The sequence below is a fragment of the Hydra vulgaris genome, chromosome 15, assembly GCF_038396675.1.
Source record: "Hydra vulgaris chromosome 15, alternate assembly HydraT2T_AEP".
Classification (NCBI taxonomy): domain Eukaryota; kingdom Metazoa; phylum Cnidaria; class Hydrozoa; order Anthoathecata; family Hydridae; genus Hydra; species Hydra vulgaris.
In genome coordinates, this window is record NC_088934.1 from 23,150,680 (window position 1) to 23,165,754 (window position 15,075).

The window sequence follows — 15,075 nt, forward strand, 5'->3', positions numbered from 1 at the left end:
GAGCTTTTATTCATCTGCTCTTAATTTTCCGATGAGTTAAAACATCTGTTTTTTTCTTCTCTAAAAACGTAATTGGGATTTTCCCTTAGGGTTCAAAGTCGAACTCTACAAAGGTAAATGTTTTTTTGCGTAAAAGCATAAATTGAATTAATTTGATTGGTGCATAAGTATTTTTAAAATATATGATTGGCTCGATATTATTTTAAAAGATTTAATTGGCTATGACTGATTCTCATCAAACTAAGCTTTTCTTTATTGTTTTATGCATGGTAGCTTAGAACTTAACCAAGAATGGACGATGAAAGTAAGCTAGAATCTATGTCTCGAACGAAGATGTCATTAACTCAGAATAAAATTTGGTGTTTAGTTACGCAAAGAGACAATGTATGCTTTTCGTTTAAATTTAAAGAAGATGCTAAAGGTCAAGACGTTATGGACGAGGTATTTTCTAAGTTATTAAATTTTGCTTAGGGTACAAAGTCCAAAGTAAGTTTTTTTTTTTGGGAGACAATTATTGCTTTATGGATTTGTTGAAAATACAATAACAGTGAGACAAACAATGAGAAAAAATAAGCAATTGTTAAAATTTCGACATGATTGTTTAGGGTACAAAGTCCACATGACGCAGTTTTTTTAAGACCAAACTCGTTTTATATTTCAGGTTTGCAATAAACTTGGAATTGTTGAAAAAGATTATTTTGGTTTACAGTATACTAATTCTAGAGGTGAAATACATTGGTTAAACATGAGAAATCGAATATCTCGACAAATAAATAAGCCTGAACCTTTTTCATTGATGTTTTGTGTGAAATTTTATGTTCAACCTCATCAGTTACTTCAAGAATCTACAAGGTAATTATAATCATGATTTTCTAGTTGTTGTTTTTTTAATTTCCAATATAAATTATTTAGAAAAATAAGTTTTATCTAGTTTCAAATTTTTCCTAAAGTAACTTTTGAGTTAAAAGAGTTAAAACGTGACATAGAACATGTTATGCTCAAGTTAAAAAAAATCTTTAGGTGGCAGTTTTTTCTTAATGTTAAAGAAGATTTACTAGCAGGAAAATATCACGAAGTCAGTTTATCTTATTTGTATGCTTTATTATCTCAAGCTGAAGCAGGTGATTTTTGTGAAAATCACATCGGTTATAACCCTTCTAGATGCTCTCATTGGCTACCTGAATTTCGGTCTGAAGTTATCATTGAGCACTGCAAGTTACAAGGAATATCAAAAGAAGCAGCTCAATTTTTTTTGTTGAAAGGAGTTGCAGAATCTGATGATTATGGTATGGAACATCATTATGTCAGATTGGATTCTAACAATAAACCTGTATTTCTTGGAATTGGAATTGATTGTTTAAAGCTTGACAAAGGAAATGATTTAATAGAAAGGTTAATTTTTATTTAAAAAATTTAGATTTTTTATTAAGAAAAAATTTTGTATTTTTTAACTTTCACAACAACTTTGGTAGCAAGATTCTATTTTTTTAGGGTGCCATTTAACTGCCTACGAATGGCAACTCGATCAGGAAAAACTGTAAAATTAGATATTTGTAGTTCTGACATTGGCGATATTGTTAGCATTGTATATCAATTAAATAGTAAAGATAGTGCGCAAGCTCTTTATCGTTCTATAACAGAGCACCATGCATTTTATAGGTGTGATAGTATTCGACCTGCTGTAAAGCAACAAGTTGCTAGAGACTTTTTTGACACATTTTTATCTTGGTTACCAAGTGATCATATGACAGAACAAAATTATATTTTTGACACAGAAAGAACATGTACGGAAGCTTACGATCATGCACGTAGGATACTTTACAATTTTGGTACTTCTGCTGCAGCCACAATACATGCCAAAAATGACGAGGGTAAAACTCGAAAACTAAATGAACTGTCTGAAGTTGAATGTCTTAGAAGCCAAGTTATTAGACTAACTAATCAGGTTGAACAGTGGAAAGAGTCATTTAATTGCTCAGTCTGTCGTGATCGAATTATAGATGTAGTTTTAGAGTGTGGGCATACAATTTGCTTTGACTGCAGTGAGTTATGCAAAATCTGTCCGTTTTGTAGATATAAAATAAAAAATAAAACAAAATTTTTTTTGGGATTAAATCATATTGTTTCCACATCTGAAGATAATTTGTTAAAAGAAAATTTAGAATTATCAAATGAAATTCAGTCTTTACAGCCTATAACAGTTGGTTCCATAAATAATTCTGTTATATAGTTTTACTAAAAAAACAAACTTTTCAACGTAAAGTTACGTCAAAGATTTACCATTTATTATTGTATCAAACCTACAATTGCGAGAGAAGTTTTTAACAATGTTTTATCAAATTAATTTTATTGAAAGCGATGTAATTTTTAAAGGTATTATAGAAAATTTAATCTTTGTTGCTGCCGGCACAGTTGTAGAGAAAGAAAATTTCCTAACTGATAACTTAAAAATGAAAGCTTTAAACTAAAATTTTTATGTATATATATTTTATAACCTGTCTGTTTTTAGGAAATTATTGATTATCAATAATTTTTTTTTTGTACATATCAAAAGGCAATTTTATAGCAACCTTGCACTGTCTCAGTTTTACATTCTTGAATATTTTTTTTAATTTTGCTGTGCAGTTTGTTAAAGTTTAATATTGTAGCAGTAGAAACTCAAGGGTGTTTAAAAAGGTCATTATCTTAATATTTGATATGTTTGATGATGCGTTAAAGCATATATTTATTTCCATTATTAGAAATTATCTTTTGAGTTGTTTTAGTAATTTAAAAAAAAAAATTATAAAAAGACTGTGTTGGTGTTTTAGGCAACACATAAAAAGTATTTTTCGTAATGTGTTTTTTTGTTTGTTTCTTTTAATTTTTAATTAGTTAAGTGCTGTCTAGGCTTCACTTATAGTTTTCAAGGATATATTATTTAAAGATCTTATTTTTTAAAAAGGAAAAAAAGTTTTTTAAATTGTAATGCTATTATTTTTTAATTTATTATGTTAAAACTTGTATAAAAACAAAATGTTTATTTGTGTGGCAGACAAAGTATTAATTTTCAATTGATCTTTAAAATCGTTTTTTTTTTTTTTTCCTGCAACTTTTTACACATTATGTGTGCCTTATTACGCAAGACATTCGGATAAACGAGCAATTGTACTTTTATAAATTTTATATTATAAAAAACAAAACAGTTTTTTTTGAAAAATATAAAAAGTATATAAATACATAAAGTATGAAAAAGAAAACAGTATATTTTGAAAATTAAATGCTTTCTTTTTTTAAAACATGTTTTTAAAATACATAAACAAAAAAAAGTTTTTGCAGATCGTTTTTTATGAAGAGGGGCATTCACAAAGAACGTACTCAATATATCACTGATTTAGGGCCTCCTCTCTCTTGTACAAAATTAACACTCCTCTTTCTCATCGCAAACAAAAAAACTTATACTTAATACGACATATCTCAATTATATAACGAAGGTATGGCAACGGAACACTATAGTAAACGTTTACAAATAATATTTTTAACTCCCTAAATATCAAATACATAAGAATCACGTCAGTATGTATTGTTCTTTGAGTTACTCTGTTTCCGGGAAATTTTAGTTTTAAAAAAAAATGTAAAAAATCCAGAATACAGGAAAGTAATTCCAATTTGCTAAGTGCTTCCTTTACAAGTAAAAACAATCTACTATAATATCTTTCTTGTGTTAATTGATTTTTAAAGTTCTAAGATAATAGAAATTTGTCGTAAATAGAAAAAAAATACCTTACATATTATTTGCCATGACAATATATACTAATAAAATATAGCGACCATAATATTAAAAAAAATAAATATAGGTTTATATAAAGGAATATTAAAGGGTTTCAGCAGTCTGTTTTATATTATATTTTATATATATATATATATATATATATATATATATATATATATATATATATATATATATATATATATATATATATATATATATCGTCAATAATGTGCGTTAAAACCATTTGAGACATAATATCAATTAGCTCTTCACAAATAGTTTTAGGCAAATAATATTACCTTTACTTTTATTTGCAAAAGTGTCAATGTTTAGCTTTAAAACTGGATCAAATTGAGTCAATAGTTCTAACACGTAATGTGTAATTTCCGTTATTTGACGGAAACCTCTTCCGGCTAAAAAACGAATAACTACTACTATTTTATTTAAGATCGCAACCCAATAATTAATCTTGCCTTTAACTTAGCTTACCATATATTTATCGATATGAGTATTTTGTTTTATGAATTCTATCCACTTAATCATACATTGAATATGTTCCTTTCTGTTTTTGTGGCCAAAAATAGTTTGTTCAGCTTTTTTCCAATTGTAAAAATCACTTTTGACAAATACATTGTCGTAATCGGTTAAAAACAATTTTCAAAAATAACAAAAAACACCTTCAATGGATTCAGAAAACATTCATTATTTTCAATCATACTATTCCATCAGCCATTATTCATCACATTTTGAGAATATTTAACCGAAAAATACCTATACTGGTTTTTGAACTTTCGCTTTGAAGATAAATAAAATAATTAATAAAAAAACTTAATAAAAAAATTATAAGTGTGTGTAATGAGTCATAAAACTGAGAATTTATAAAAAAATAATATTAAATGCCTAAAAAGTAAATTGTTTGTTTTGCAGATGTTAGAGATGTCATTAAAGATAGTGAAAATTGGAGTAACTGAGTCAAGTTCATTATTACGCATTGTAGAACTTTATTTAAAGGATAGAGGCAGGCTACCTCATTTTCTATGTTATTGTTTTCATCTTTTTTTCATTATTTTTATTATTTTCTATAGTTAATGGAAGTTGCATATTGATTGATAAAATTTTTTTTGTCATATTCGGAAGTTTAGCAACCATTTCCTCTCTCTCACTTTCTTCATGCTCCTTTTAGAAACTCCACTTTCATATTCTTTTAGCATATTAATAATAACTGTATAACCAGAAAATTATAAAGCTATTCTCAAATTTAGCGCTACAGCTTTTATATACATTCACACAAGAATTACTTTGTGGGGAAGTACAAAAGAATTGTAGAGTTGCAATCGTTAATACATTTTCAAAGACAATATAATTATTCAAGTTATTAATTATTTTTCAAAGAGAATTGATTTTGTAGCAATTTTTACAAATATTACATTCGATTTTTGATATAAGACGCTGCTACCAATCTAGTAATAGGTACTTCAGTTAATGAATGATAAATGTTTGAAAACGGTGTGCTCGAATTTTAGAAGCCGATTCTCAAATTTATTTTTAGTAATCGAAAATAATTTGAGCTTGTACAGCAAAACTAAAATTGTTGTAGGTAAATTTAAATCGTTAAAAAAAACACTTAAAGAAGAGATATATATAAGCTGATGTCCTTTATACCGCCTACATCAGAAAATAATTTTGAAGTATGTATATCAATAGAAAACAATAAAACGAAGGGTAAAAAAAGAAAATTAAAACATCAAACCTCAAAAAATTGTTTTAAAAGATTAAAACTAGCTTTATCTGATTGTAAAAATATGTTCAAATCTGCTTATAGTCCGGTCAAATTAGACATTTCAGTTTACAATAATTCGCATTGAGCTGAAAATTGGTACAGACCTTGGGGACATTATTACAAATAAAATATCAAAAGTCCCCACCAATGATCAAGCAAAAGTTTTTCTTGATCAATTTTTTAGAAATTATCTACAAAAATTGTCTTTTTCTAAAAACCATGATTCCTGAGATATTGCAAATCTTAAAGTTGAAGAAGTCTTATTCAACATAATCTGTATATCATGTTTTAAGACAAGTAACAGAAAAAATTTGCGCGTGCTCTGATGTGGTGTTTGCGGAAACCGTACATCATTTTAAATAGCTAATTGTTTTAAAATGTCATTGTATTAGTGTTATTCAAAATTTAAACAATTCTGTTATCAAACAATTAGTTTTAATTGAAATGTCATCAAATTAAGATAAGAGGCGAGAAAAATTTTTTCATTTTCTCGTTGAAAATCCGGGTGTATCAAACAAAACAATTTCTAAAGAGTTGCAGATTGCTTTGAGAACAGTGCAGAGCGTTGTGAAACGATTTAAGGGCATTGGTACAATCAAAAGGAAATCAGGAAAAAAGATATGTTTTGTTAGACGAGATATTGGTAAAAAAGTAAAAGATGCCTTAGACAGAAAACCGGGGATATCTGTTTGAACTTTAGCGAATAAATTTAAGACAAGTGCTTCCACTATACAATAAAGAATAAAGAGAAATTGTGGCTATAAATCTTATAGAAAGAAAAAAGCTCCTCGTCTTGAAGAAAAGCAAGAAAATGTTGCAATTTGTTATTCAAAGCTGCTTTATAAAAAATTATTTGCCAAAAAATCTTGTTTGATTATTGACGATGAAACTTATTGTGCTGCATATTTCCGATCTCTTCCAGGACACCAATATTATTCAGCAATTAATCTCAAGAAACTGAATTGCAATTATAAATGTATTGGAATGCAAAATTTCGCTAAAAAATTCTTAGTTTGGCAAGCAATTTGTGAATGTGGTGAAAGAAGCTCTTGTTTTGTGACTACGGGAACAATTAACACCAAAATATACATAATAGAATGCCTCAAGAAACGTCTTTTGCCGTTTTTAAAAACACACACGGGTAACTCGTTATTTTGGCCCGATTTAGCATCATGCCACAACTCTGGGACAACTTTAAACTGGCTTAGAGAATATAAAGTAGATTTAGTTGAAAAACACTGCAATCCACCAAATTGTCTTGAACTACGTCTAATCAAAAGATATTGGGCTCTTGTCAAAAGAAAAATAAGGTTCAATGTAAAAGAAGCCTAAAACATTAAGGTGGTAGCCCTATAAAAAATGATGAAAAAGATATTTTTTTGAAAAAATTTTTTATTGTTAAAACAGCATCATATATACCACTACTTTCATTCCCAAAAAAATAAAATCACCTACCATACCTTTTATGTCAGTTTTGATAACTTTTTAGACTATCTATATTTGGAAATTTACATAGCAACGCCCTTAGTTACGGTTCAAAATGATTATGGTCTAATATCATCCCTTCATGTAGTTCTTTTAACTCTTTTTTTTTCCAGGTAAAACATCCACTTTGCTCTACTCAAATATAGTTCTGAAAAGTAATTTTTAAAACTACAAACAGCATGTGGAAGTTACATCGAAATTCATTACATAGTAGTCATAATTTTATAGCTTCATATATATGTTTACTATTTTATATGGTGAATCCTTTATGTATTTATTAGTATATGAATGTGTGTCTATATATATATATAGATAATATTTTTTAGATTTTAAATAATAATAGAATGCCAAATAAACAAAATTCCATAGTTAAAAAAAAGAGAAAGTGGAATGGTGCAATTGCAAATAAAAAAAAAATTGGGGATTCATCTGTTCTTGGTACTTGTTCAAGTCAAAGGAAATTAAATATGAATAATGAAATGTCTGCATCTATAGTAAAAAATCCTCTTAATAATGACTATTTTATGTTGGTACATTTTGCAATGCTTCAAAATATATTTTGTGAATTAGTGTTTCCGAATTGTGGTAGTAACATCATATTATATGACGAAAACTTAAAACGGCGAGGGTATTCACACTTTATTAGTGTCAAATGTTCCAATTGTGACTGGATTGAAGCCTCATATACATCTCCTGAAACAAAACCAAAGAAAATTAAAAAGATTCAGGGTCGCAGAGCCTTTGACATAAATATACGAGCTGTTGTTGCATTTCGTGAAATTGGATGTGGTTTTAGTGCTATGGATACCTTTTCTTCGGTAATGAACTTAAAATGTTTAACTAAAGGTCCATTCATTCAACTTAATAAAGTTGTTAAAGATTGTTACAAAAACGTAGCTGAGTTTAGTATGAAAACTGCTGCTGAAGAGGTTGTCCATATTGACACTATTAGTGATATACCTCGTATTTCTGTTGATGGGACGTGGCAGAAACCCGGCCATTCTTCACTACATGGAGTAGTAACAGCCATTTCATGTGGAAATAAAGTCAAGGCATTGCTTTGGTTGCAAAATATGGGAAAACAAACATGGTACCTCTGAATACCAAATTTGGAAACTTAACCACATATGCAAAATTAATCATACAAAATCCTCAGGTGCAATGGAATCAGCTGGTGCTGTTGACATTTTTCCCGATCATTACTAAATTATGGCCTGATTTATAAAGAATACTTGGGAGATGGAGACACCAGTTCGTTTAATGATGTTCTAAAATCTAATCCATATAAAGATCATAATGTAACCCCAATCAAGCTCGAGTGTATTGGTCACGTACAGAAGCGCCTTGGTTTCGCAATTCGTGAAATCATATAAAAACTCGTTTGCGCAATCTCGTGAAATCATATAAAAACACTAAAACACCTTTATCTGGTAAGGGAAAACTTACCAACAAGTGCATTGACTCTATGCAAAATTATTATGGTCTGGCCATTTGTAATAATATTAGAAATTTGTATGCTATGAAGAAGGCAATATTATCGATCCTTTTTCATTTCACTGACCTACAAAATCCTTTCGATTGTCATAAATTTTGCCCACGAGATGCTGGAAGTTGGTGCAAATATTGGTCAAAAGAAAATAAGTCATATAGGTCACTAAATTCAATTCCTATGTGGATAAAAAATCTTATCTTTCCAACTTTTAAGGCTTTAATCGAAGATGAGCTATTGGAAAAGTGTATGCATGGCTAAACACAAAATGCAAACGAGGCTTTGAATGCAATCATAAGGTCTCGTGTACCAAAATCTATATTTGTTGGAAGAGAAACCATAGAAATGGGTACCTATTCAGCTGTCATACATTTTAATAATTGCAGGAACGGAATCCTTGGTATATTAGAATATTTCGGATTGACAGGAATAGTTTCGCACCAAATTGCAAAGAAACTGGTATATCACGTGAAAAATGCATGACCATAAAAGCTACTGACAATGTAAAAAAGCGAAGAAAATCCATCAGAGCAAAGCAGAAGGGTTACTGTGACATTTTAAAACAAAAAGAACCCATAGACTCTTATGCAACAGGAAATTATTAGGATTTAAAAAAAATATTTATTGAGATTTTTACTTTTCAAACTTTCTTTTGTATTTTTCTCAGCTTCGCTTTTTGAATGTTTCTTGAAAACTTAAAAGATGATAACTTATTATTGGATAGAGTATTTGGTTTCAAATTTTCAGGATATGTTCATAACATATATACACTCCATTTAACCGTCAGAATTTTTATGAATCACTCTAAATATTGATTTATAGACCTAAACGTTTCAAATCATACCACAAAACTATTGAAAATCGATAGGTTCATCCAAAAAAGTTAATAACTTTTTTAATATTCTGATTTAGGAAAAATCTGACGGTTAAATAAAGTATCTAGGTGTACTGCAGAATGTTTTTAAAATTTATTTGAAAACAGATAAAGACAAACTGACTTAGAGCATTTTAAAATGTGATCAATTTCGCTGATTTTATGACACTTTTCCCCCATTATGGATCAACCAAATGTAATTTTTTTTTTTTTTTTTTTTTGAATCAACCTAATTCTCTCCAAGAAACTCTTTAAACTCTTAAATATAGTAGATTTCTTTTTATTTGTCAAAATCACCTTTCTTATAGGGCTACCACCTTAAAGACTTTAAAAATAAATGAATTAGAGCTACCAAGGAAGTCCAGCCGAAGACTGTGCAAAAGCTGATGTCGAGTGTAAAACGCAAAGTGCGTGCGTTTTCACGTACAAAACTTCACAAACTTTCTAAAGTGAAATTTAAGAATATTAATTTATGTAATTTCAAAATATAAATAACATTCAATATTAAAATACAATAGTTAAATAAATATCCTTTAAAATGTACGCGCAGATTTTTTCTGGTACAAGTCTTATATATTGTATATTAGTATTATTACTATATACTATTATATATATATATATTAGTATATTATATCTTCTTCGCTTTTTCCTTCTTCTTCTTTTTCTTCTTCTTCTTCTTCTTCTTCTTCTTCTTCTTCTTCTTCTTCTTCTTCTTCTTCTTCTTCTTCTTCTTCTTCTTCTTCTTCTTCTTCTTCTTCTTCTTCTTCTTTTTCTTCTGCTTCTTCTTCTTCCTCTTCTTCCTCTTCTTCTTCTTCTTCTTCTTCATCTTCTTTTTCTAGCTGGAAATGTGAAAAAGATATATCAGCTGTCTGATCAATAATATCATCAAAATCTTCATTTGTTGCAATTGGTTCAAAATTGGAGCAAGACTGGCCTCGACAATTAATACATACTGGTGAACACAACAACCCGACTTTTTTGTAGCTACATTTTGCTCTACAACATTTTTTGCAATTGCAAAAGATGGTGTTGAGAAGTATTTCCGGAGCAAGTGGGAGTAAAGCTTATATTGGCTATTACTCCCATCTACTAATTTCCAACCCCAGTCTACTGGGTCCAGTTGATTGCCTATCCATACTTAAACTTGATAGTATACTGGATATAAGTGTTAACTGGCAGAAGCAGATGTTTGAAGAAGACAAGATAGTTGCACTCTTTTATTGTTCTGTGTATTTTTTACAAAACTTTTATAGCTATACTTGTCTATAAAAACAATTTTTTTTTTGGAGCTCTATAATGAGCAAAAAGATGCTGTTCAAATAAGCTTACCAATCTTTTAATATGGTGTCGATTGCAAAGAAGTTTATAAGAGCGTTCAGCTCTTATAAACTTCTTTGCAATCGACACAATATTAAAATATTGCGTCTATAATTTTGCTGTAGGTCTTCGTTTTTTAAATTCTTTTAATTTTTCATTAAATAATTGAATAATTGATAAAGAAATCCTTCTCATATTGTATTATTGTAACCACTTAGCTACTTTTGATATCGTTATATGAAATTATGTTATTTTGATATTTTTAACGGTAATATTAAGATCTGCAACTATCTCATTATTAATAACAAGATCTTTTTGTGGTATTTGATCTTCATATCAGCGTTATCTGCAACATATTGAATAAATGTGTTAGTTTGTGGCGGTAAGAATGGTAAGAAAATGTGGATGATGAAGAATTGACGATTCCTTATACATCACTATGTCGTTGTCGGATGCGCATAAACCAAAAGAAGAAAAGATTTGTGTAAGACATTTTGAACCAAACCGTCTATGAAAAAATACCACATTGTAATTTTGACTTTAAAATTCTAGACCTTATAGCAAATATAATAGTGTGTCTGAAACCTGTACACACTAATTTTATATGTTCTAATTGAGATCGTTTATTTCTAAAAATTACTTGCTCCAAAAAAAAAGTCGATGACTAGTGAATATCGCTGGTAATATCTTCAAACATTCGACTAGGTGAGGAATAACTGGTATTATCAAAGACTAATGATTAGATGTCCTTTCGAATGATTGCTGATACATTTTTTAAGATTTGAAGTTGTTCTTCCTCTTTATTTTGGCTATTTTTTTCATAATAAGATTGATTAAGAATATCACAATGATTGTCAAAAAAACAAATAAAAGTTAATCTGCCCGGTTTTTCAGTAACAATAATTTTTTTACCATACTTGATTTCAATCGTTAATTGTTCTGTTATTTAAATCTGGATTTTTGCAAATACTTTTAAACTCTTCGAATAAAAACTGACAATCATCACTAGCTTCATTGTATCTAAATATTTCTTCCATCGAATAAACTATTATGGTACCTAGCCTTCAGCAGCAAATAAATTATATTCATACTCATCGCCTGCAGTAACATTTTTTGCAACGTCATCAGACCGTTTTTTGCAACGTCATCAGATTTAGAAGTCATTTAGAATCATTAAAGTCTTCAATCCACGATCAAAGTGTGAAAAAGTTGTTGTTTTTTCTTTTATTTCTTAATTTGTAATCGCTTAATTTTTTCTAATAATTGACTTTAAAACTATTTATTTGAAAAATTATTGGGAAGGGCAAATGCCTCTGCTGACCTCCCGGTTGCTACGGGCTTGTAACGTGAATAAACACTTTTAGCGTTTAAAGCTTAGTTTAAAAAAAAAAAAATTTGTTTAAAAAATCTTGAGAAAGAATGTTAGTTAATTATTTTTTATACCAGGGTTCACAAAAATGGCTTTACAAAAAAATTACATTAAAAAAAAATTAATAAACAAAAAATGTACTAAATTAATAGTCGTAAATATTTTTTTTAAACATATCACAATAATAAGAACCTAATTTTAATTAAATGTAATTTATTTTAGAACGGCTAAACAAAAAAACTAAACCCCCTATAACTTAGCCATATTTTGTTGTTCTAATCCAAGATCAGAAAAAAGCCGTTTTTCTAATCCAATGTTGTTCTAATCCTAGATCAGAGAAAAACTTTTTTTTGATAGATAGTAAATGGCGCTTGCAAAACGAAAAAAGTTTTATCCTATTTCCTTGAATAACTTTTTTTTGCAGATGTGGAATTGGTGGGGACTTTTTATATTTTATTTTTAATAATGTCCCCGATTTTCAGCTCTATGCGAATTATTGCAAACCTACCACTATTTTTTGACTATTTTGACTACAACTCAAGAATGACATAAGTTATTACATGCAAGTAGTAAAGCAAAGACTAATTAATTAAAAAAGAAACAAAACAAGGAAATAAAAGAATTGAAAGGTTACTATAATAAAGTTATTATAAACTTTAATAAAACAGTTGATAGGTAGGCTCGAAAAAAGTGACAAATAAGTTTCACTGCTTTGTGAGGAAAAAAGATTTGCATGCAAAAAATTATATTATGTAAACAGAAGTTTAGCATGGTAGTAAATAAGCATGAAAAGTTTTTTACTAATAGTTTAAATAATCCTAAAAAAGATATTGACTCTCCTAACATTGGAGAAAAATTATTATACAAAGAAAATAAAGATTTGAACACTTAAAATTGTTTTCTCCTTGAACGCAAAATAGTAACATTTCAAAATGGAAGGTATTCTAATGATATAGGAGAGGTTATTTTGAACTTAGTTATGATAGTTTCTTTGAATGTCAGCATGAATAAAGTTAATGAGGTTATTACAATTTTTTTTAAAAAACTAGCAAAGTTAGATATAGAAAAGCTTCCCTCAATTGATACAAAATCTCTGATAAAACGATTAAATCTTTTGAAAAGTTAGTCTTAAACAGTAGTTATGAAAATATTTTTATCATTCAATACTGCAGAATTAAGTGCCATTAAATTGATAAGAACTACATGTAAAACCTTTCATGTAAGGGGAGTGATGAAATTGGAGTTGCTGGGATTTTTAATGCATTTCTTGCTGGTAAAGAACAAAGTAAGTGTATGCATTCGTTGTTGGTAACCGATTTAATATACTTTATTATAATGCTGCAGCTTTGTATTTTCATTCCTAGAATATTATTGAGTTTCTTCAAAATTGGCCGCATCTAAATAATCTTTTACTTGCTGGTAAAGAAGATATTGGCAACAATTTATATTTAGCAGAAGTACAGGCTCTTGAAATAATTGATAAAATGATTACAGGCTTACTATGGTGGATAATTGAATCACAAAAAAGTATTAACGGGTGATGCCGAAGTTATCGGACAAATCCTAATTTCATTATTTGAGCATAATAATTAGTTTCTGTGGTTTTATGCGTAGGCATAAACGTTGTATAAAATATAAACTTTATTATTTGAAACACAATTATTTAAAATGAGGTTAAATGCAGCTGAACGAGAATCTTTTCGAAAGCGACTAAAAATGTTTTTTGTAAATAATATAAAAAATATAAAAAATAAATAAATCGTAAATCATTTTGAAAAGGAAGGATTTGCTCAAAGTACAATATATGATAACCTAAAAAGACTTGAAACTCTTCAATCGTTTTCTGATAGAAAGCACCCTGGTCGTCCGACATCCTGGACTAGAGAAAAGAAAGCCGAATTAACGAGACTTGTCAACAATCGAAAAGGGGTCAGTAAGAGAAAAATAGGTATTAAATTCGATGTAAATCAATCAACAATTGGTCATCAGTTAAAAAAATGAATATCAAATATAGAAAACGTGAAAAGACTCCAAAATACACTATAGAACAACAAATAAAAGCAAAGAAAGGAAGCAAGAGACTAGTTAACCAACTCTATAACACAAAATCGCTTCTAGTCATTGATGACAAAAAACACTTTTGTTTTGCAGGGGACAACATGCCTAGAAATTCTGGATACTACACAAACAACAAAAAGACATGCCCAGAAAGTGTTCGTTTTATAGGAAAAGAGAAATTTCCAAAAAAATTATTAATGTGGATAGCCATATCTGACCGTGGTATGTCCGAGCCATTGTTTCGCACTTCCAAGGCTGTAGCGATCAATTCATCAATCTATATTAATGAATGTTTAGAAAAACGACTTCTTTCATTTATTCACAAGTATCATGGAGACTTTAACTATTTATTTTGGCCAGATTTAGCAAGTTCTCATTATTCTAAAGATTCTCTAAATTGGATGGACCAATATGTCTATTACGTTGATAAAGAATCCAATCCCCAAAATGTGCCTCAAGCACGACCAATTGAAAATTTTTGGGGACATTTGGAACAGAAGGTTTACGAGGGAGATTGGCAAGTTTCAACAGAGCAAGTTTTGATTGATCGCATTAAACTAAAACTACAAGAAATTGATTTAAACTTTTTACAGTCGCATATGAAAGGCGTTAGAGCAAAATTGAGATCAATTGCAGATGGTGGTGTTTTTTCATATATAAGATAATATATTTTTATTAAAAGATAAATGCTTTATTTAAAAAAAATATATTAGTAGTTTGTTTTTTTATTTATAAATAAGTTATTGACATTTTTATTTTGTCCGATATATTCCGCATCACCCGTTATTGACATGAATCCATTTTTGCTAACTTTAAAAATGTAGCGTTCAGAATTGTGAAAAAATGAATCAATTATGATTTCGAAAACACCTATATTCAGTCCAAGTGATGTTAATATTCATAAAGATATTTTTTATGATAAATTATTTGAAAAGACTGGTGACACTGATTT

At 28.7% G+C, this 15,075-nt stretch overlaps 3 protein-coding genes across 3 annotated transcripts; 2 read left to right on the forward strand and 1 right to left on the reverse strand.

Moving 5' to 3' along the window:
- Positions 1–209: 209 nt before the first annotated feature.
- Positions 210–3,066, forward strand: LOC136072059 (E3 ubiquitin-protein ligase MYLIP-like). Its single transcript, XM_065820155.1, has 4 exons — positions 210–441; positions 662–852; positions 1,021–1,392; positions 1,492–3,066. Exons 1-4 carry the CDS (start codon positions 292–294, stop codon positions 2,228–2,230), a joined length of 1,452 nt encoding a protein of 483 aa, XP_065676227.1. The 5' UTR covers positions 210–291; the 3' UTR covers positions 2,231–3,066.
- Positions 3,067–9,999: 6,933 nt separating this feature from the next.
- Positions 10,000–10,515, reverse strand: LOC136091823 (histone H3.v1-like). Its single transcript, XM_065819536.1, has 2 exons — positions 10,481–10,515; positions 10,000–10,375 (listed from the first exon to the last, which is right to left on the reverse strand). Exons 1-2 carry the CDS (start codon positions 10,513–10,515, stop codon positions 10,000–10,002), a joined length of 411 nt encoding a protein of 136 aa, XP_065675608.1.
- Positions 10,516–14,062: 3,547 nt separating this feature from the next.
- LOC136091824 (uncharacterized) lies at positions 14,063–14,788 on the forward strand. Its single transcript, XM_065819537.1, has one exon. It carries the CDS (start codon positions 14,063–14,065, stop codon positions 14,786–14,788), a length of 726 nt encoding a protein of 241 aa, XP_065675609.1.
- Positions 14,789–15,075: the final 287 nt, after the last annotated feature.